At 46.6% G+C, this 24,040-nt stretch overlaps 2 protein-coding genes across 2 annotated transcripts in view; one reads left to right on the top strand and one right to left on the bottom strand.

The window, feature by feature from the left end:
* The window catches only part of LOC144155693 (uncharacterized), a 654,708-nt gene that overhangs the window by 317,053 nt on the left and 313,615 nt on the right, over window positions 1-24,040 (bottom strand). The gene's annotated exons all lie outside the window — the stretch shown is intronic.
* Window positions 1-24,040, top strand: part of LOC144155692 (neural cell adhesion molecule 1-like) — a 578,531-nt gene that overhangs the window by 291,093 nt on the left and 263,398 nt on the right. The window contains exons 10-13 of the mRNA XM_077687293.1: window positions 5,852-5,980; window positions 11,867-11,903; window positions 12,584-12,678; window positions 13,429-13,483. Coding sequence (XP_077543419.1) covers window positions 5,852-5,980; window positions 11,867-11,903; window positions 12,584-12,678; window positions 13,429-13,448 — 281 coding nt within the window. The 3' untranslated portion in view covers window positions 13,449-13,483. The remainder of the gene's footprint in view (window positions 1-5,851; window positions 5,981-11,866; window positions 11,904-12,583; window positions 12,679-13,428; window positions 13,484-24,040) is intronic.

Raw genomic sequence — 24,040 nt, forward strand, 5'->3', positions numbered from 1 at the left:
TGTATATAACCGGCAGCCCTCGCGTTAATTTAGTAAGGAACGCTCATTGGGTTGGTTTTTGCGAAAGCTAGCGAAAAAAGCGGCCGCGCAAGAAAAAAAAAATGGCGGGTTCGAAATGTCGCAGAAAGGCTTTAGCAACGCAAGAAAAAAATTACCCGTTCGAAATGACGCAAAACAGCTCCGGCATGCGAATTAAAGCAAGTACAAAAAGAACAGAACTCCCGCTGGCGCAGTTTCAGGAAAGAGGCGCGCGAGCACTGCGAAGGCGGGAAATTTGAACTGCATATTCATCAAGAGAGGAGTGAGACAGGGCGGCGAAGAGCGTGATGGGTGATAGCAGTAAGCGGATAACAGCGCCACCACCCGTTATGGTGAATCACTGCTCTGCACTTCCGGCAGCTTTCACATTGAGTGGAACGGCTTTAACATTTTTAATATTTACGCGATTCTTCTCGAGGTGCTGACGCAGAGACTGGTGTATTCGATTTCTTCGGATGCCAATCTATCTGTTTAGACCAACTTCGGTTTTGTCTTCAGTGTTCCTTTAATTTCGGTTGGTAATTGTGCAGGCCGCAAAATAACCATGTCGTAGTTGTTTCTTAATGGCGCCTTTCGGCATATTTTAAACTAGGATGAACACAAAACTCAGGCAATGAGCTGCTATTGCGGATGCATTACCGAAATAAAATAAAGGTCTGTTCGTTCCACCAATGTAAAGCGAAAATCGGCCGCTTGTAGAGTGTTTCGTGATAGCGTTCGCGCTCGTGATCTGACGAGGAGTATGCCAAGGATTTTCCAAAAGGGCAAGAGGACCCAGCGACGCAGCGGCTAAATTGCTCAGCCGCCATGAACAAGGCCACCGGTTCGTATTTCGTGTGCAGTGATCGTATATTGCTTTTGGGGGCGCAACAACATCGTGTCATGGAACGTTTAGTGGTGCCCGCTAAGATGCGCACGCCGTAAACGAGCGCCGTGTACTCGAGCTGACGTTCAACTTCCGCAAAAGCAAAATAAGAACTCCATATTGCCAGAACAGGCTTCTTAAAAGGTTGACAGACGACCATAAAATGACGTCTGAGAAAAGGAGATAATAAGCGGAAGGGTTAGAAGGGCCACATAGCCTTCCTTTCTTTCAGGCAAGAAATGAGTGCGATAACGGGAATGACAGAGCGCCGTTAGGTGCGCTATTTGTTTGCGAGGCTCGACAGACAGTAATGGTGCTTTTAAGGCCGACATGGTGCCGTCGCGAGGGGCAGACGCGTTCGCTGCATTTTCCCACTCTTTCACTCGGGCGTTTCCTTCGGCCGGCGCGGCCTGTGACCTGCGCCGCTCTCCGGGGCCCGTCACTGTCTGCGTGAGCTTTGACTGCGCCTCGATGGCTGGCACCTTATTGCCTTGCTTCCCGGTGGTGGAGCAGGCGCAAAAAGGTGGATGCTGACCAAAAATGCCACAGTAACAATAAAAACTTACAAAAACTGAAAAATATATGCAAGGTAATTAATATTCACAGGAGCATGCAGAAATAACCTTGATTTGTGTGGTTGCTTTAAGAAGCATTTTGCGCGGAAGTAATCACTCGATCCCACTTCTACTGCCTTTGAATGGGGGTTTCCGATCAGACTCTTTCTAGTACGGGGAGAGCCATAAATACTATGGGTTATCGCTTTCACGAGCTTGCCCGCTTAAAAACGGGGCTGCTTATGGGAGTTCGTGCTAAACAGCGTCGCCGTTTGCAGGTGCCCGGCATGCCGACATGTCAGCGTGTCGGGGTCCTGCAACGGTTCTCTGCGGTTCGCAACGGTCTACGAAGGCTCGAAAAAAAATTCGCGAAGGAGCACTGAAGGGTAATGGAGCAGTCTCCAAAATAATGCCCGACGGAATACGAAGCACTAGGACAATCCGGGGGCCCCATAGCTGGACGCAACGGTAAACACAACGGATCACGCGCATGCACGGTAATTCCATGTCCAACGGCACGGAGGTTAGAAGGGGTAGCCCTGCTTGGTGCGACAGCTGGCGTGGTATTTGAATAACCGCGACAGATTGCTGTAATTCTGTGTGGATCTGTCTGTACAGCGAAGCTGTTCACCTCAAGCCCTCGTATGCATTCTCCGCACGCGTTCCCATGGTGGGTATCCTGGCCGGCTTACGTCCGTGTCCTCGACACGGCACGCGGACAATAATAACGGCTGCCGATGAGGAAGGAGAGGGGAAAGAGTGTGTTTGGAGAGCTGCAGCGGTGACCCCGCAGGGGTGAAGGAAAAAAGAAAAGAGCTTGCTTGCGACGCTGCAGCAGCCGTGGAAGCTTGCACGCCATGCCACGACAAAGGAACAGCCGTCCTCCGATCACGCAAGACGCAGCAGGTGTAGCACTTAGAAGGAACGGGAGGCTCTACAACGAGCATCTTGGAACATCAACGCCAGTTTCGCTGGCATTCCACCTACAAAGAGTGAATTAGCCCTTAATTTTTTACATCTAAGTTGTGGAACAAGGTGGGAGCCAGAACACGACCTTACAGCTGATCCAAGATTTTTTTTTTTAAGTTATTCGTTTTGAAGTATTGCCCAAGACGCGCCGTCAAACGTATTTGCCACGGGCCACTTGATATGCAAAACCCTTGAGAAAGAGCGATGGGAACAAGAAACAAACAAAATATTGAAAAAAAAATGCAAGGAAGAAAACAGCAGAATGAGAACGCGAAAACATAAACACAGAAATAAAAAACGGCTAAGCAAATAATGGAAGCAAAAAAAATGGCAAAAGAAGGTGGAAGGGAGGGAGGAAGCAAGAAAAGAAAGGAGGAAAGGAAAGAAAGGGAGAGTCAGCGACAAGGAACGCAACTGAAGGAAAGAAAAACGAAGAAAAGAGGAGGCGTCGATAATAGGAATCAAACAAGATAACAGCAAAATGAAAATACATAAAAAGAGAAAGCAGGAGACAAGGAAACAAACAGGGTTGACAAAAGGAAGAGGGAAGCAATCGGAAAAAGGGAGAGAAAAAGGATAAAGCAATGAAATAAAAGACCGAGAAAAAACTCAAAAAAGGGAGTGAAAGGGAAAACAAGGGAATAAATTGGGGAAGAAAGGAACCGAGGAAGATGACGATGCTGACGACTTTCCTCCCACGTAGGGTCCAAAACGGAATCGGTGTGCGGAAACGAACATTTTCTGAAGACGGACCAAAAAGTGTTTTTAACACTGGACGTCCAGGGCGAAACGCTGTGGTGGGGCCGGATCAACACGGGATTCGAGACGGAGACGCACAGGAAGACAAATAAGGAAAATGATTGAATGCCGCTCAAATCATGCTTACAACAATATAGAGAAAGGCAGGATGGAAGAAATGTTTGCAGAATCTCGTTCTTGAAACGTCAAATGCACCGATTCCGTTATTGCGTTTGGGTGGATTGATTTATTGGCAATAACGTCGGGGGACGTTGGGTACCTTCGTCGCCGGCCTCTACACCGCAAGTAATTGTGTATGAACGGTGCTAAAAATGCAGAAGCACTCGAGACATGAAGCGAAAGAAAATTGGGGCAGCTAGCGGAGAAAAAAGATTGATGTGGCTTCGCATTCTTCGGGGTAATATGGCTTCGGAATAGTGAAGACATCACGCGGAGTTTTGGATTGAAGGAATGATGTTTTTTGAAACACAATGTGTGTAAAACGTGTACACTATGTATAAGAGAGGGAGCGGCATCTGCGTGATTCCCTCTTCGTTTAACGGATCAGGGAGTCCTCGTATTATGCGCGTTATTGGCGGCTTGTTCCCCCGTCTCGCTAATGCCTTGCAGTGGCTTATGACCGCTTTCAGTAACGACGTGTAATATTGCAGCTCTTACTTCTCACTTCTTGAAGTATAAAAGTAGCACGAGACCCGCCAGGGTGGATATGTACGCGAAATATGCAACCGTGGACAACAAACTTTGGGCACGGGGCAACTCTTCCTCCCCTCCTTTTTCGCGTTGAAGAAAAACATGTAAGTCACTTGCTAATACAAGTTTCCGAGGTCGTGCAATGTGACAAGTAGTCGTCGTCATACATTTTAGCCTCGCCGATAGATAATGTTGGACGCGGAATGAGCCGTTTGTGCATCTCACCCACCCTCGCCTATCACGCCCTACAAGGTACATAGCGTTACAATTAGAACTCTGATCTCTCCTCCCCAACGCGGGGCACCAAATTAGTAGGCAGGAAGGAGCCTTTCTTTCCCTTATGTGTACACGTAAACGCAAACACGCGAATGCTGAGGGGAGCTCCCCTAAAGGAATTCTAGGCCTACAGGCATCTTGTTGTTTCACTTACTTTTATGCATGGTCAAATCTAATGATGTCGTGTGCCGGCTTCTACCCACTGTTTTCTATCGGTCAAATAACGACACTGATGTCTATACTAAAAACGTTTCTTTTTGGCTGTTGTTAACTCTATGGGCGCACAGATTTTTTTTTTATTCGGAAGTGAGCGTGAGCGAAAAATTAGAAACGCGCCATACTTGTTTGGAACTCCGGAATGTTCTTGTTCTTCGGAAATGCAAGCGAGGATAAAAAATTTCTACAGATAAAAACCTAAAGAGAACCCAACCAAACGTAACGTCGACGTTTATTGCTGCACTTTAGAGCAGTTGCACTTTAATGAAGCAGGCATGAATCTGCTTGACCCCAATTCAATCGAATTAACAGTCGCTTTTCAGAATGGGACAATTCAGGAGTAGACGGATTCTGCCATCAGAATCGGCTCAAAACGATTGTCTGCGCTTGTGCAATAGGCAACGCCGACAGTGCGTGGCCTTTTGTTTTGTACATGCCACAGCGTAGGTCATTTTAGTCAAACCGTATGCCCGACATTGTAGCTCGCAATAGGTGTTTTGTTTGTCACATTTATTGGTCATTCGACTGCGTTTTGGTGAATAATCTGTGCAGGAGTGTCGCAGAGATGGAACGGCGTGTAATTTTAGAGGTGGAAAGGCGACAGTTTTAGACACACATAGTGTTTGTTTAAACGCTTTAAAGGTTTAAGGCTACCATTCTGGAGCGTGGAATACAACCGTACAGTCATAAATACACGCACCTGTACACGAGAAGGAGTAAAATACAGCTTTCCTATATACCTTTGATTTCCCTTAGTTGCTCGGAATGCCTCTAAAACCGCTCCACAGCTTGGGCACCTTAAGTGCTTGCAAATTGACGATTAAACGCTACGAATTTTGAGTGAATTTGAAAGATTCTAAGGAAATTGGTATATTAAAGGGGCCATGAAGACAATGTACGGCATTGTTTAGTTAAAAAAAAAACTAGCCTTTGTCGACTCACCCAGCTCCATTCCAGCCACAAAAGACGGTTTTTAACTGAAAAAAAAAAAACGCAAGGAATATTGAAAAGCTTTCAAACTTCGTGCGTCAGTGACGTAATATGGACAGGAATGACGTATTATGGGCCGTCACAAAACATTTTTATTAGTGTTTTAACTGCATGTTCGCATTCAACTGATACGACCAAACGGAACTGGAGGCCCCACTACAATCGCCCGGTCGTGTTTTTTGGCGGTGGTTTAAGTCGACAGCCGCCAATCGCCCAATCAAAATTCTGTGACGTCATAGAAAATAGCGGTAAAGTGGCTGGGGAGTCGCCACTGCTTCATCTGTTTTAATTAATTAATGTCTCCATTATTCGTTAGACGTTTTCGATATCATTGGTATCGTTGTTATCGGGACAAAGGAACATTTTTTTTTAATGAACGAAACTTGTATTTTGTCTACATGGCCCCTTTAAACGTCTCACTTATTTAGATAATGAATACCTGCCAAAAGCACCGTGCTTCATGTTTGGTCTCTTTCGCACGTTATCTTTCCAGTGCCCACCTGGACTCTGGGATTCTCCATTCTCCACTGGCTTCTTCTGGTTTTGTTTCTCATCCTGATAATCGTCGCAGCCATTGTGCTCGTGTGGTTTCGCCGAAGAATGCAGCGGAACGCGCCTGAAGGTGAGATTGCTGCACCGCTTAACTCCTATCCTTGCATACCAGCTGAGAACTATGCGTACACAGAGCTCCGGGAAGAGCGCATGCCTCGTTGTGTTTATGTACACATTCTGTTCTTGGCCGCAAACAATTATTTTCGCCATACGCGCCCTTCAAAGGACGTGGCAAATGACGCGTGCTATAACGGGAAGGAACTGCGTAATAATTGGCGCAATATTTTAACACAGAATGCGCGTATGTGGCCGGATGCCACGAGAAAAACAACATGCTTCTAGACCGCAAGGAAAACCATCAAGTAGCTTAAATTGCTACATGCATTCATGTGCAGAAACCGCATATAAAGTACACGCATACACGACAGAGCAGGCAACCGTCAGCTGTTATTATAGAAGGCTGGGATAAGCATTCGGGCATTTCGACTCAAACCCGTGACTTTGGTTTTTTTTAAGCTCTGAACTACCCGTGCATTTTAAACGAGCACTGCTATTTTTTATAACACTGGCAATTACGGCACATCACGCAAGAAGCGCCATTAAGCTCGCTCTACATGGTGCAAATTTACCTGCGAATTCGCAGCTGCGACGGCGCTCGTGCGGCAAAACGATAGTTTTTCGTTGCTGCCGAAGATAGACGAAAACAGATAATTTTGCCACACTAGCGCCGCCATAGCTGCGAATTCGCGAGTAAATTCGTACCATGTAGAACGGCCTTTACTCTATCAGGAACAAACACATCTGTCGTATCTGTATACACATACGCAATACTCAAATACCTGTATGCAGTTGCTATAGTGAAATATGCGCAAAAATAACTATAAATATCCTATCAAGGACGGGCACACGCACAATGGGGTCAACAATCGGTGCGCAATCTGTGGAGCGACCACTGTATGCAAATAACGTTACGTAGCGATCAGTTGACCGACGCCTAATCAGACGTTACCTGACGGGCCCGGCAGGAAGAGTTAATAAGAAACTATTAAATCAAGAAGTATCTAGGACATCAGCCTTCTTTCCGGTTCGCTACGCGACGTTTCATAAAAACACGCACGACACTTCCACTGTGTGAGGCAGCATTGTCGGTAGCTCGAAAGTGTACGCATAGCTGGCAATAGGTGTGTCCGGTGTTCTTGCGGTGCTCGAAAGTGCGGCACACTTCGAAATGAAGCCAGTGAACGTGACCCTGACAGCGAAACGTGAGGAAGTGATGCAAACGGAAGAAAGACCAGACGGCAATGGCGGCACTAGGAGGGAAACTGAATGAAAGAAGGATTAAGCCTTAAAACTAGCTGCATAATTATGAGCACTCTGGTACGAAAACTTAGTTTTTACCACCGTCTCATCAATCGTAAAGAAGCCAAAATTTGTCAGTGTAAAACTGCCGAGAAAATAACCGGTAAAGGGCAAACGTACCGTCTTCCAGAGTTCCTGTCCTGTCAGTCACCCCTTGCAGCAATATGCAATATACATTATGTGGATGACGACTGTGCCTGTACGATTGATGGGGTTTAATTTTTGACTGCCAAAAGGTTTTCTTGACTGCCAAACTTTATTTCTGTCTTATTTTCAACCAGCCCCTAATTTCCTATTCTGATTTCTGATTCGCTATATATATATATATATATATATATATATATATATATATATATATATATATATATATATATATATATATATATATATATATATATATATATATATATATATATATATATATATATATATATATATATATATATATGTCGTTCCAAATTATTTATCTGTTTCAATGACTACCATATCCTCCCCTTTGCTTTCCGAGGTTTTCTTGACTGCCAAACTTTATTTCTGTCTTATTATCAACGAGCCCCACATTTCCTATTCTGATTCGCTACATGCATAGCGAGGGCCTCTGTTCTGGCAGTCTTGGTGCCATAGGAAGCTTAAGAGGGTTCAACGCTGGTCGACCACTCTCGACATGACGTAGACACTGGAGTCACGGCCCGGGTGTTAAAAACAAGGTCCCCTTCACCCCGAGTAGTCCGAGTGGCGCTGGCTACCACCCCCGAGCACACGAAAAAATTACATTGACATAAATACCCCAGAAAGTGGAGGCGACAAATAACCCCGCCGGTAGCGTAGTGGTTATCGCACCAGACCGGTATTCTGGAGGTCGTGTGTTCGGATCCCACCTGGCGGGCATTTTTTCTCCACTTTCTTTCTTTCCAAATTCTTTATCTGTTTCAACGACTACCATATCCTCCCCTTTGCTTTCCGAGGTTTTCTTGACTGCCAAACTATATTTCTGCCTTATATATATATATATATATATATATATATATATATATATATATATATATATATATATATATATATATATATATATATATATATATATATATATATATATATATATATATATATATATATATATATATATATATATATATATATATATATATATATATATATATATAGAGAGAGAGAGAGAGAGAGAGAGAGAGAGAGAGAGAGAGAGAGAGAGAGAGAGAAAACCTCGGAAAGCAAAGGGGAGGATATGGTAGGTCATGGTAGGTTCCGCAACACTGGTCGGTGTTTTAGGCTCTGTTCAAGCTTATTAGTAATAATTCAAATTTGAAAGGGCCGTTAGGCTTCCGTATTTTAAATGTTTAGAAGGGCATGTGAAACACCAGTAACTTAATAGCGTGAAAGAACACCAATGGGAACAAAAAAACGGTCTATCGACAACCCTGGCTTTCTACAATTACGTCGTCCTTGAGCCCCAATGTTTGCGAGAGAAATGATTTTGATTCATTCTTTGCCGCTCGCCTGCTCCAAAGTAATGCTTACAGTTGTGGCACAACAAATGAACACGGCTTTCCCGGTTCCGCGTTCTATGGGCGCTCGGCAGGCGCAAGCTTCGGGAGCCACACACAATGGACCACCGCGCGAGGCAGCCGTCGTTTAATGAGGATTCAGGCTCAGCTAACCGCGCACTCGTCTTACAAAACTGAAGGTTCGAAGACGACGTTTCACGCTCTTTCTTTTCCCCGCCATCCCGTCACAGCGCGAGTGCTTACGAAAGCGTGCCTGAAAAGCACGTGTCTTGAATAGCCAGCCAGCAATGGCAGCGTCGGGGCGACAGCTGCAAGAAACGTGTGCTTTGGCGTAGATCCCGGCTGCGTTCCGGGGAAAGTCTGTGAATCCTATTTTGTCCCAGATCGGTCCCTCTGTCTCACTCTCCCCAAACTCTGCGCTCCCCTACACCTGCGCTTCGAGCCGTATGTGCGAGCCCCGCGCGAGATTTCCGCGGCAGACGGCGTTCCAAAAGAAACTGGAACCCCTCCGACTGGCTGCGCGAAGGCGGGACTAAACGCTTGCGAAATTGGTGGCTGGCGCGAAAAAAATCTCGCGCTGCTGCATCTCTCCGGGCTATACTTGCGGCCATGCAATATTGGAACGCTTAATGTTTGTTGCTCGGCTCGAGCCACTGTTCCTACGCTCCCATCCGCGCGTGTGTGCATGAGTCGCAGCCAGCGCCTTCGCGCAGACTGCGTTTTCTTTCGGATACAGTGAGGACGAAGACCACTTATTTTCTAGTTTACTGTAGACGCATTGCGGCATATCGAAACTGCGCCATATTTTGTCGTCTGCCTAGCCCGCAGACACATCAGCCGTACTTGTTTTTTCTTTTTAGGAAGATAAATGGGCACCACGGTACGGCGGACTTCTATATCTATACGTACATATTTTGCAGATTGGTTGGAAATGGTTTCACAATTTTGTTTCCATACCTCTAATGACGGACACACGTGTCAACCAATTCAACAAATTGCAGCTGCCTGAACTATTCTCTTTTCTGTATGGGTGGTGATTTGTCTCCAAGTATAGGCGCGTGTTTCTTTCTAGTCTCATTTTACTCTTATATGTCAGGACTGGTAATTCATATATGCGGCAGCTCAGCTCATGGGTGGGCTAGGAATGACTAAATAAAAATACACCGAAAACTCACATGAACTGCCTATCTGTTTCGAATTTAAAAAAAATGATGTCGAGTTCAACGCCGCAGTGGTCTCGTCCGAGCGGGTATGTTGTAGTCGCAGCCAAGCGAAACTGCTGGATCGGTCGCGAGCCTCTGACTGCCGCGGTCATCGCCACTGCCCAATCCCTGTGAGCGGGAGTGTGAGAATTTCGATTGGTTATCTAGAGGTCCCAGCTCCTAAATGATGTTTGATGGATAGGCCGTGAGCTTCTGACGACAGTTGTCATCGTTATTGGACAATCTGCTTGAGTAGGTATGTCAGAATTGTGGATGGGTAAGCTCAGTCGCGACCAAATAGGAAAGGGTGAATCGGCCGTGAGGTGCTGGCGGCAGCTGTCAAAAAACTGAGAGCGGAGCAGCAGAGACGGGGGGAGGGTTAGAACTTGGGGGCGCGACGGGGAAGTTGCTGAAGCTACTGCGATAGACTACGAGGCGTCTATCTCAACAGCCGCTGCGAAAGTCTGCGATCGTATGATGCTGTCCCAACAGATGGCGCGCAAGCAGTAGTACCACGTGCATACAAGGCGAATCAAACACGCGACGACGTCATCCCCAATACAACATGGTGGAGCACACAATACCGGCATATCCGCCGGGCAACTCAACGCTGATGCTTTCGCATTCACTAAATCATCGGAAGCACTTAGGTGTCCCACAATTTTTTACAATAGCAAGCTAAAAAACAACGCGTTAAAAATGCTTTGAAGACAGGCAACATGAATGCAAGCATTAAAAGGGAAAAGCTCGACCTCGGGCCGTTTGCAGGCAAAGAGACGCTCGCCGTTCCAACAGACGGCGCGCGAGCAGCGCGAACGCGGTAAAATTGAGTTGAGTTCAGTAAAATGCCATTGCATTCATCAGGGGAGGAGCGAGAGTGGAGTAGAAGAGCGTGAGGGCGGGGGGAGGGGAGGGGGAGACAGCAGGGGCAGTTACGTGGAAGGGGTGGCAGAGCACCATCGTCGTTCGACATTTGCACCGAACCGAGCAGACACACGGGTGCTTTTTTCAAGCTAATCTATGTGCTAATATTCTCTCTCATTTCCAAGTAATGGCCCCTCCTGAAATTACACATAACTGCCGTACTTTTTAATATCCCTCTTCCTACCTACCTGCTCCTACCTCTGCTCTTACCTAAGCTGCAGAGCACTTACAACTTTTAAACTACGGATGGCGAAATTTTCTACAACTCACTCCGCCTGTTCTGTTTAGACGTGCTGCTCAGTTTGTCGCTCTTATTTTCCCGAAGAAAACGCAATCGTGTCTTTCTTTCTTTGTTCTGTCGGCCGGAATTTCATTTCCTAGAGTGGTAGTCGGCCTAGTGTTTTTCTCTTCGCACGGTATGGTTTCCATGTCACGAAATTCTTGTTCTAACTTTTCTTGATTTGTCCATGTTATGATTGTTTTTCTCCCGTTATTCGTTTGTCTGTAGTGAGTATATGTTTTCATGACTCTGTGTGACGAAATTATGTTGTTTTTTTTCTGTTGTATCATGACGGTGTGCTTCATGCTTCATGTATGTAGCGTATAACGTTTTCCATGTTGATTTTTTTCTCTCTTTTTTTCTGTTTTCTTTTAGTTTACGCCACTACAAAAGCTTATAGGCTGTCTTTGAGCACAGTTATAAACTCTTTATGAATATTAATAATACCAATATAACCATTACTGCTCTACGTACTAATATTTTTTTATGTGTTTAGTACCTGTAGGCGCTTTACTATACTGGCTGATGGTGCGCTGCTCAGTGCATTATCTTTTTATTGTTGTGCGTAAAACTGAACAATATAGAGGGACTAAAAGAACGTGCTAAAATGCGCTGATATTTAAACGCTTCCTAATGTCCTAAAATTTTCTCTTTTTTGTTTTTTGCAGGGGCCAATAAAAAGACCACTTCTGATGTTCAAGAACCGTAAGTGGACGTATATTGGGTCCATTTTGAAGCACATTCTTTAAGCATCTGTCACATGGCGTAGCCACGTATAAGTTTTACCGGTAACCGGCTTTACAGCGCTAGGCCCTCAGTTATTATCAGACACGAGAGGAGTTCTCAGATTCAGTAAACTATTTGAAATCCTTACAAGGAGCGCGAAGGCAATAGAGTTGGCATGGAAACATACATAGGGGCAGAATATAATCGACGTACGGGGTGACCGGAAGGGCTAGAATTTTGCTCGGTTGTCGGAGCGGAGGTTTTCTTGTTTTATTACTGATCTATGTAAGCGCCAAGAAAACCTGTGTAAATGGTCTTGTCCGCAAACTGTACCTGTGTATTCTACGTACGGATGAAAGCCCCATTCGGAGCCTATATCGAGTTCAAATCAGCGCTACCGAGACACAGACCTAAATTATAATACATATAGTTCTTTAAGCGTAACTACCGGAAATTCCAGTTTGACAGTAAAAAAGAAGTACTCTTCTGAAGCTGCCAACTGTTGAGCAGTTTCGAATCCCAAATAAAACAACTTGTCCATTACACTGTCTATGTGTTTCCCAAGCTTGTGTGACATCTACGTGGTGGGTAATCGCAAGCCCGGTGGGTTTCCCGTTGCTAGCGATCCTGTAGTAAACGCGCGCCCCTTGAACTTGCAGCTGGGGCGACCAGGTGGCTCAGACAGTGCCCGTGAGCCGAAGCAGGAGCAGCGTCATCTCCACGAAAGACGAAATTATGGTCCTCGACAAGAGAAGTACGTGGAGCCCTCTTCCGGCCTTCCTTCCGCCTCGTGGCATTATGTGCGGCGCTCGGAGAGCAGTTAGACCGAAGGGAAAGCCTAATCCCTTTTTATTGTACCTTTCTTCCAAAGCGCGCATGGCTGACTTTTTTGGTACTTTTTGATCGATGAAAGCGCCCCCTTCGTCGGTTTAGATACACTCATATTTACGGGCTCGCTAATCCCCGGCGAGGGGCCGTGTTTTGTTCTTTCCTTGCGCGCAGGCCCAGCGCCGCTTCGAATCTTGGCGTTAAGACGCTACAGCGCTAATAGCCTTCCTTTGTGTGCCTGCCCGCGTAAAAGCGCCTTAGGTGTGCCCGAGCGTGCGATTTATTTTCATTTTTCGCCAAACCGCGATTCAAGCCGATATCTCACTTCTGCTAAATTGCTGAAGCATGACTATACGTACATAAAAAAGAACGGCCACGGCCAAGGATAGTGCCGTCACTCAGGAAGTGCCTCTTTTCGCGATATTTAGAAAAATGAAATGGCTCGATCTTTTTTATTTATGGTACGACCATGTGTCTCAGCCGTTGAAAGTTCTTTATTTCCTTACCTTTTTATTCTTACGATCAATTGTACTTAAGTTGGCCGAAACACCATTGGCAGCTAGCCTCTGTGCAATGTTTCTTCTTAAGATTTATTTATTGCTAATCGATTCAAGTGCAATTATGAAAAAAACCCTAATCTCTCTGCTTGTCCGTGACTTTTTCTGTTTGCTTCTAGAAGACACGGTGGATGTATGATCGACATGCCGCACTCCGTGAAGTCATGGCGGCAGGTATGAACGATTTCGGCTTTCCTTCGTGTTTTTGTTTGTTTTTTCTTGGTGGGAGAGGGAAAAAGGAGGGAGAAACGGGTTGGAAGCTGGAAGGGGCGCTGCACAGTTCATTCGACGTTTGGACTGGAGACCAGTTTTTGCAATGTCAACTTTCAGCGAATTTGTGGTACATATTAGTGCATATTAATCAGCCTTCATCAAGACGTTTCTTGGAGGACCCTGGTACCCAGTCGAACATCAAATAACGGTTTCCACTGACAAGTGTAGAGGGGCTAGTTAAATGAACACAGAAAAAAAAAACAGTCAAGAACGACGGTCTTGGCTTCCGGTCCCACCCAAGGCGCTTGTCTTCCTCCATTTTCTTTCAAACATGTCAAATTTCAATTGACTGTGTTGTTGACTGCTGGATTTATTTCTGCTTATACATACAAGATCATCGCTATGCTCTTAGTAGATTAGTTGTCAATTCCTGAATAGAAAAAGGGTTCTCCAAACCAACGTTCATGCACTATTGATGTAAAAAGGGCCGCTACAGGGGTGCTCGGTGGGTTACAAGGCTCTGCAAATATTCCTCAACGCCAAATTCCAGGCATTGTGCTGAGAATCCGCAACGATAAGAACAAATTGGCGGCAAGCAAGTCGTGCGAGGGAGTCGTCACTGGTATAGACAGAAAAACACGTACCGACTAACTAATGGACAACCACGCTTCCCGCTGGCACCGATTCTCTATGCAAGTAAAAAAATGAAGCGAACAGGTATACCTGGGGCACTGTAAAATTGCGCAAGATAAAATGATGAGCTTTGAGCGACAGGAGGGCGGCAAAGGCTAGAGCCCTCGTCGACTTACACGCCCAGGATAAGCACGCTCGCTATGTAGATGAGGCGGAATATCCACAGGAAGCCTTCGCTGCCGCTGTCATAAAGGCCACCACCCGAGACACTGTGACGGCGGCAAGCGTCAAGTGCACCGATGCAGAACGGGCAGAGGAGGTGTTCATCGCCCTGGCCATTACCGACGCAGGCTGCCAGTCGGTGATCAGCGAATCACGAACGGCAGTTCGGAACTACGCCAAGGGACGCATCTGCAAAGAAGCTTTGTAGGCGCTGCGCTATGCACGTCTAGAAGGCCCAAGAACTGTTCCGGTCAAGTGGATCCGGCGCATGCGGGCAAGGACGCGTCGAGTAAGAACGCAAACCACAACGAGACGGCTCCTAGTACTTCCTGCTATCCCCTCCTTTATATCCCCTCCCCTCCCCCTCGGGCCTGATAAGGTGTCGGCACCCTGCGCCAGACAGTTTCGGGCCCTTTTTTCTAAGGCAGCTTCAAACCGGGTCCCTACCCACCCCGGCTCTGATGCACCGAATGTATCCCGAGGCATACCCGACTGACAAGTGCCAGTTCTGCTGCAGGGAGACTGCAGACCAGAAGCACATCTTATGGGACTGTGTCACGAACCCAATGAAAGCGACGTCAAGAACAATCCCGCCACAGCTTGCAGAAGCCGCAAGGGGCTACACATACGAACATCAACACTGGGCCGTCCAGCAGGTCCTGCGGGCGCTCGCAAGGCATCAGCCAGCGAGTCGGCAACGGCGAGCTCACGTCTCGGATGAGTAGCCACCAGGACGACGCCGAGGTCCGCGTCGCGGTGCGTTAAAACGTCGTTCTGGCGGCTTAAATAAAGTTTATTCAATCCAATTGAGCGACACGGCAGGACCTCTTTTCCTTTCAACAAACATTTCTCTTTTTTTTTTCGATTTAGTTCATTTTTCCGATTCCCGCGTCTACGCGAAGCTACAAAACGATAGTGATGACGCGGTTAATTTTACTGCATCTACGAACAACCTCGCCTTGTTTTCTGACAGAGACAGAAAAACATTTTTGCCGCAGTCTTAAACTATTCACGGTATACAAAAAGCGCAGTGTACAACACTGCGATAATTTTTCGCTTTTTCAAGATTAGAGCAAGTGGCTGATTACAGTGAAACGTGCACGCTAGCGCGTGCACACCGCACTGAAGGCCTTCCACTAAGCATACAACATTGCCCCAGCCGGACCCACGCGTGAGCTTCGAGGCGAACAGAGCTTGGATACGTTGAAAGGGTTGGGCAACGGACTATTAATACAACTGATCGCCGATTGGAACTTTAGAAGAGAAAGAACGAGAAAGAGGGACATAATTTATTCGGTGAACCTTTTTCTGCATGGTGCACCTTTTCCGGAGCGCGCAGGACGTAAGTTCTTTGGGAAAACGGTTTCCACATCAATGCAAAGTACTGAATGTGTAGGTGCCTGAGCGTCTCGCGTACGCAAGCGCTTTGCCGCAAGGCATAAAAAGAGTGGGTACCCTATTCGTAACAAACGTAATATTTCCCCAGCTACACAGCAGTGTACAGCTCACCCTTTCTGTTTGTTGTAGTTGCTAAACTGGTGCATCATAGGTAATTTCGTTACGAAATTTCAATATTCCTGCTTCTATACCCGCCGCAACACTTCTCTTCATAATTCCATAGAATTTTTTCGTCCCTTGTGAATGTGAACGTACATTTTGGCAGGTAGACTGTAGGTAAAGGAAAACGGTTGGCCGCTGGTTCTTTAGTTCTTGGTGAACGCTCGCGATCTTACCTTATTACTTTTCGCAGAATTCCCGGTAATACTTCAAGTGGAACTGCCCGTAGCAACCTTCGAAGATCTTCCATTTATATTTTTCCTCGATTTGCTAGTCAAATTAGTCGATCGGTTATTTTTAAGATATTTTATTCACTGAAAAGGTAGCAAACGCAGTAGTTTCTTCTGTTTCTTTTTTTTTTTTGCTGTGTTTTAGTTGTGTGTTGTTTTAGTGAATTTAGACGAAAATAAATTACCGCTTTCCGCACAGATAACAAGTGCTGATACTTCGCCACTCGAGCTTTATTAAATTGTTTTTTTAGTTGGTGGTTACGGTACGCATACGAGAATAACACCGGCAACTTGGGTTTAAACGCGTACTGAGCAGAGCTTCAAAAACATTACCGCGCTGACGCAACATCAAGGTTCTGAGGCATGCCTTGAGTGTAGGGTTCGGATTTTTTTTTTTTTTACAACTTGTGTTTCCTTCTGGAAACTAACGTAGCGCACACGGGCTTTCACGCACCGCTACTCCATAATAAATAGGATCGCTACTGTTGAGATGCAGCATTCATGTTTGTCGGACGTATTTACGCAACAGAATGTTCGAGAGCACATATCTAAAGCGCAATTTTATATTCTGAGTTACTCGGGAGGTTAAGTAACTGCTCAAAATTATGCGCCTGCGTTCATTCGAACTCGGTAATGATAGGTTTACTGAATAGATTGGCTTGCACTCGGACATGGCTCGTCTGACCTTTATCTGTACGCCATGTCCTTCTGCGGCTGCTCTTGCATCTTACGTTTTGTTCCCCAGTTTTCATCAGTGTGTAGGTTCTTTCTTTATGTTTTCTTTGCTTGTGTTTTGGAGTAGAGAGATATAGGGGACATTTCACAAGCCGAAACGACACATTCGATGTGACTCAAGTGGATTTTCAATACTTTCACCCATGTCCTCCTTTAACATAAACAAAAAATACGTCTTCTCCAGACATTTTGATTGCCATTTCTGTCTAGAACCAGGCGACCAGTAATCGAACCTCCGATCTCACGCACAGCTGGACAGGTTTTAGGTGAGTCTGTGTCATCAGGGCGAGCAAGTTCCTTGCCGACCGATTCGGATGTCAATAACAACAAAGGTTAGGTGCAATTAAATGATTTGTGAGGATTAACGCGTGAGTTGCCCCAGTGTATAAGCAAGCAAGTCTAACCAGCACAGCGCTCAATTTTTCACATGTACCGAAAAGGGTTCTGGCTGTTTCAAAACTATATCCACCTCTGACTTTTCTCGGCCAATCATACGACGCACCGGCTCCTGATAATGCAGAATATCTCTCACATACGCACACAAAAAGACGTGTCCAAGAACGCATCTGTGCGCGAGTAAAGTAGTATGATGCCAGTTCAAGAACGGTTTGTTACAAAAATTAAGAGGAAAGTATCAAAGAAGATAGGGATTCGATTCAAACGCGTTAGAGGAAACAAAGGAGCATAGCAATTATGTGGCGTGAAATAGACTGCTCTGCAAATATTTAGGGGGAATGCTCGCGTGCTCACTTTCAGTAATGACTGTACATGAAACGCACGTATGCAGTTACGACTCATATCTGTCAGACAGCATAGCCCTCCCCACAGTATAATTCTAACTTATTTCTCTCTCAAGTTCTGTTAATAAAGCACTTTTTAGAGGCGTTGTGCTGCTGAGCCCAAGGACGTGGGTTCGATTCCCGGCCGCGGCGGCCGCTTTTCTGGTGGAGGCGCAAAGCGAAAACGCCCGTGTATTCCAGACTTCGAAGCACGTTATAGATCCCCAGGTGGTGAAAATTAATCCGGAGCCCTCCACTACGGTGCGCCTCATAGCCTGAGTAGCGTCGGTGCTTTAAACCTCATAATAAATCAATCAATATTAGTGTAGCAGGGTATACGGTTATTCTAGCCTTAGCCTTTTGGGGGCACTAGAAGGAACTGATAAGATAACCGTTCTCAAGCGTGTGGTAATGATGCAAGGTAGGTTAAGGCACACGCTTCAGCTTGACCGTAGTTGCGCTACTAAGGCCGTGTTTTCATTGCCACGACTGTCAACTGGCTGTACAGTAACGGAGGTGACTCTGTGTATGTAAAACCAAGCGTTATCGGCAGAACCACAGCCGTCGTTAGGAAAGCCTCGTCACATCTGGCTAAAACATCGTGCTGACTAGAAGCTGAACAATAGAGAAAAACGAACACTTTGCCCGGCGTCATAACATAATGATTGATGGCAAGAGTTACCTTTCTAAATGTGTACGCACAAAATTAATCAGCAAGTAAATATTGACTCGACAGTCGATTATCGAGAAAAACAGCGGTGAGCCAGTGATTCGAATGCACCGAAGTGTGCGCCGATCTTTTTGCACGTTTCTGAGCACACCGTTCATAACGCATAATGGGGAACGCGCTTTCTTGTAGCGCTACTTTTTTTTTTTTCCTTTAAGCAGAGCAGCCATTACGGGTTGCCATCATCGTCAAAAACCGTGGAAGATTGCGCCAGATCAACACCAGTCAGATGCTTTTCAATTTTATGTGCTCTGAAAATCGTTTATCAGACAATTTTTTTTTTTGCCTTTAGACGTCAACAATAACGGCGCCCCCACGCCTCCTTTTTCTCGTGTTTCTATTTTTTTATCGCTTCGATTCAGTGCAACTCTGAAACAGAGCCATTTAAGTTGACTTTCCCATCATTAAAGGTAAGAAAACGCGCCACGTTGCTTGACAAACGCGAGGTAATCAAGCCAGATTTCCTTTTCATTCTTTACTTTTGAGGCGCATATAGCGCAGCTTCCAGAGATGTGCGAGTCGAAAGGCACTGCCTTATGCAATAGGCAGGTTAGGCAAGACCGCACTTTCAAACCCACGGCGAGCTTTTATCAGGGCTGATACACCGTCGCCATCGGCTAGGTCGGTCGGCAGCGCACATAACGCTTCGGGTCGATACTAAACACTGCAACAAACTCCGTTAATCATCATCGTAATCATCATCCTCCTCCTTATTATTATTGTCATCAATCAGTTGTATCCGCATGCACAACTACAGCTTTTCCTAGTGACTCACAGACTCAGCCACTACTGCAATTGAAATTACTGCCATGGATATGTTTTGCCACATTGCACCAGAATTACTCATTTTTGCGCCCAAGGGAGGGAATGTTGACGAATAGCAAGACCCAGCATACGGTTTCACTCTAAAAAGGTGACCCGTGCCATGGCACCACGCTGGGCAAAACTTCATGCATGCATTGCGTAGTTGATTGAATGATCAAACTTTATTATACGAAAGAGTGAGCCCCCCACCGACGGGAGCAGAGCCTCATTCCCAGGCCCCGAACCGAGCTAGCAACTCCCGCGCACGGACCGCTAGGCTCGCGTGGACGTTTGCGGAGGGGCTGAGCCGAAGGATCTCCCATCGCTCATTAAGGGGAAGGGGGGAAGGGGAGGGTGTGTCAGGTATTGGTGCCTTTAGTGCGGTGCACTCTAGGACGACGTGTTGTAACGTTCCTTTGCTAGCCTGGCAGAACGGACACAGCTCGGAGTATTGGTGTGGGTACATCTTGCGTGGCAGTGTTGGGTGAGCGTAGTGTCAGATCGCAGAACACACTTCTCGAAACAAATGGTGTACTGGTTCTAGTTATGAGCCTACTTCGCCCGTATGATCGTAAACAATCGGTGTTCATTATGAGGAGACAGACCCACGAGCGTTTTCAAGAGTGAAGCCTGTCAGCAGCACATCGATTAAGAAGTCTCGGGCAGGGAATAGTAAACGTCATTATAGCATAGCATATTGCACGTTTACGTAGGTCTGGCCGAAGATAACAGCAGCCATCAGAGGCCCGACGAACGGGAAGTGACGATTTTGCCCCTTTGGCGCGAGGTTCATCGCTCAGCGCGCGGGACTGTTAATCGAGAGCATTTTTATCTTGTGCCAGTATAGCGTATTGTTTGCCCCTAAATGTAACATCTCATCGCTCCATCGAGTTATATGACTCCCTCCGTTATTCTCCCGCCCATCAGTAACCATTAATTTACTCGCGGAAGTGGGTGAGCGTGGGAAGGGTAGGTAAGATGGCTGTAGGTATAGAGTTTCATACTAATATATATATAAGTATGAAACTATATGGCTGTAGGGACTGTGGTGCTAACATACAGGCAGGGCTAGTCTTACTAAATACTGCGCCGGCAGGATTTACTTCGGGTATGGGGAAGTGGCTCACGAGAAAGAAAGTAGGCGAGAAAATATTACGCAGAAACGAAGTTTAAAAAATCAAGGAATGACACAATCAAACGAACCTTAAAACAGAAACTTCGGGATTGAATAGGCGTTTTCTACGCAATCTTTGTAACCCTGTAACAGCCCGCCAGGGCTAAATAAATAAATACATAAATCTTTGAAGTTGTTTTTTTTTTTTTTTTTTTTTGACGAGGCATTGCAAAATTATTCGGGGTGGGTGCAGACATCGAAGCGGCCAAGCCTAACGTACCGCTTGTGACGGAAAACAATTGCCGGTAGTGGAAGCAGTAACTAACACGACGTTGGAAAGGGGCTGATAGCGATAAAGAGAGGGAAAGCTGCAGGATATGACCCAGAAACAGAGGATCTCCTAACGGATGCAGGGTTTGTGCATTACATAAACAAGCAATATTATTCTCGAGTACCCTAAAAGACGCTAAATGTACCACCACTAGCTCCCGAAAAAATAATGCCTGCTGAATTCTAATCAACCAGAATGGTGATGTACCCGCCGCGGTGGCTCAGTGGCTAAGGCGTTGCGCTGCTGAGCACGAGGTCGCGGGTTCGATTCCCGGCCGCGGCGGCCGCTTTTCTGATGGAGGCGAAAAGCAAAAACGCCCGTGTGTACGAGATTTCGGCGCACGTTAAAGATCCCCAGGTGGTCAAAATTAATCCGGAGCCCTCCACTACGGCGCGCCTCATCGCCTGCGTTGCGTCAGCGCGTTAAACCCTACAATCAAATCAAATCAATGGTGATGTCAAAAAATTCACAAATTATAAAAAGATTAGCATACTCTGGGCTGTATACAATTTTGTTACTTAATAGTTAACCACAAACGTGGAACTCAATCAGCTATTTGGCAGTAGATCGCATTCATGTATTTAACCAGGTAATCGAGAAAACAGCGGAATAGAACAAACCTCGGTACGTCCTCTTCATAGAGCACAAAAAGACCTTGATTCAATTGGCAACTGCCCAAATCATGCAAGCAATGCGGTACCAGGGAGCTGACAAGACTTACAAAGGGCCCTACGAGGACGTATACGAAGGATGTACGGTAAAGGGGTATTCATTCATAAGAGTGAGAAGCTTTCTATTAGGCAGGCTGTCAGAGAAAGGTAAACAATTTCCCAGGAACGTTTTAAGCCAAGGCCAGAGGGGTCAAGGGGTATTCGGGAGGCTTGGGTATACTTGTATTTAGTAATATAATTGTATCAGGAAACATTAACATCTTCGAAAGTATAAAGCTCCATTGCTTGTAATTAGCAGCACAGGTTTTTAGGACACGGACGATGACGACGCAGACAAGCACCTTAAAATATTGCCCATGTGCTCACTCGGGCGCAATGTGAATCGGTGCGCGACCTGGATGGACCGGGGGGGGACAGGATGTGCGCGCTTATAGAAGTTCGGTCCGTTTGATGCTTATAGAAGCTCGGTCCGGTTGAACGTCGCAGCCTGGAGCCCACTCCGGGGCCAGGGCGGCAGACCATTACCCGCAAGCTGGCTCCGTGCGGGAGGCTCACCATGGCGCGTTTTCCGCTGACCTCGGCGCTTTGCTGCGGCAGCCATGGCACACTGTCGCCGGCTTGAAGCCTCCGCAGAAAGTCTGCTTACGCGTCGAGTTTGGCCCTTCGCAGCGCTGTATGTCGTTGTTTTCCCCTCTCTCGTGGCCAAGCTGTTCTGGGGGGCTTGCGTCAAAGTGGAAACCGTAAACGTCGTTTGGAGAAAGCTGGTTTTACAACCTGAAGCGTGTACAGATGTTCGCGCCGTTCCCCACGCCGCTTCTCAGAGTCGCTCTGGAGAATACAAGACGAGCTTCTCCTGTTCCTGGATCGGACACAACGGTGAGGAGGCGGTGGGCGCGCGAGGAAGACCGATTTTCTGCGTTTGCCTTTGCCTTGTGTTTTGGGCATGACTTTCGTTATTTGTGGTATTCTCGCTTGCTTTCTTTTATTCTCCGTGCACATTACAAGTAAAGACACCGGGAAAACAAGGGTTGCGCTTCCTACCTTTTCGCATTTTCTTTTGCCTTTGTAAGGCGACAGGTGATGGCGCAATCCAGAAACTTCTCTCCCAGACACCATGAGCGCTAAACTTGCGAACTTGCAATACAGCGAAGAAAGAAAACTTTTTTACGAGGAGGTTGTCGTTGCATCTCGGACAGTGACAACGGTATACCACTATATTTTACTCTTTTTGCAATTTGGAGGAAAACAAAAACATTACTCCTCAGTCGTCACACATTTTTTTACGGTCCCCTCATTTGTTCCTACTGAGTTGCAAATTTTCCGGGATCATGCAAAACAACATTTGTTAAGCCACGATCCTGTGTTGCTTTGCCTTTCATGGGCGCCAACTTTTAAAGAAATGTTTACTGCGTGTCTTAATTCGGTCCATCTAGATGCGCTAATTTTTTCACTTGATAAGTATACACAGGATGTCTGTACAGCTCAGTCTAACGTGTACAGTTCCCTCTACGCCTGAAGCAAAAAAAGGTTTCACCTCTGAAAGGGGAAGGATTTCTTTCAGGAGAAAGGGCTAGCCATAATCCTGAAAAGAAGTACTTTCGCGCTGCATTCGCGGTGTGCGGATAATGAAGAGCCCCAACTCTTCGCGTGCGCGGCCAACACACTCAAGCTTTCCCCGTAGCCTGAGGTGTTTCGATGACAGCCACTGCAGCGATACGTGATCAAGAAGTCCCTTCAGGGGAAGCCACGCTGCGCTTTCGGCGGCGGATACGTTTTGCGCATGAGTGTATGAGCGCGAACGAGCTCTATCCCGGAGCCTTGTTCCAGATAATTCGGCCCTTCGTCGCTTTGGCTCTGCCGATCAGCCAGGCTGTTCCGGCCACGACTTCCATTATTCTCCAATTGCGCTTTACCTTGGTGTCTTTTTAATTCCCTTCGGGAGGACCCTGTGCTGCACGGCGTCAGCTCGCCGAGCGGAGTCACAGCGCCTCAAGTGGGGTCATGCCAAGGCGCACCCCTTGTGTGCGCACGCAAAGGATAATAAAACGAGCAGGCAAAAGGCTCGTCATTCCACTTGTTCTCTTTTAGATCCCCCAGCCTCTTCCTCATCCTCCTTCCTATCGGGACTGCCACGATGGGCAGTACGGAAGACGGGCATACGCAGAGCGGCGGATGCATTTTTCAGTGTTCTTCCGCGTGGCACGATTCTGAGAAATGGCTGGCGATCCTGCGCGCGCGCGTCGTTCCAGTAAAGACATGGGCTCTTAATGCCCCCGCTTTTATTATGGGCCGAACCGTTCAGCAGACGCAGAGGACAGCGCGCTCCAAATTAGATGTACGCTGAAGCTACAGCGGATTATGAGCCCAGTTTCGGCTCGTGCGCGTTCGTTCACTAGCGACGCTCGACGTTCGCGGACGCCGGTGCGCGCTCCACCTGTCATGGAAGATTAGTAAGCGCCCAACCCCGACGCTTTCTTTCGGTAATTCAATTCATCCCCGTTTCTCCCTTCTTCGCCCTAGCGCGAGTTTTTTTGTTTCGCCTTCGAGGTACGCGAAATGCGCACACTTCGTCTGCCGCAGCATGTTGTCTGCTTAATGAAATCCCGGTCGGTGATTGTTTCAGAAATCGTTATTCTTCCCTACTTCCCTTCCTGTTCTGTCATTTATTCTTGCCAGAACGCACGTGTACCCAGAAACCTGAAGTTATGAGTGCGC

Source organism: Haemaphysalis longicornis, unplaced genomic scaffold (genome assembly GCF_048455015.1).
Source record: "Haemaphysalis longicornis isolate Haplotype H1 unplaced genomic scaffold, Haemaphysalis longicornis Haplotype H1 scaffold_1, whole genome shotgun sequence".
Lineage (NCBI taxonomy): Eukaryota > Metazoa > Arthropoda > Arachnida > Ixodida > Ixodidae > Haemaphysalis > Haemaphysalis longicornis.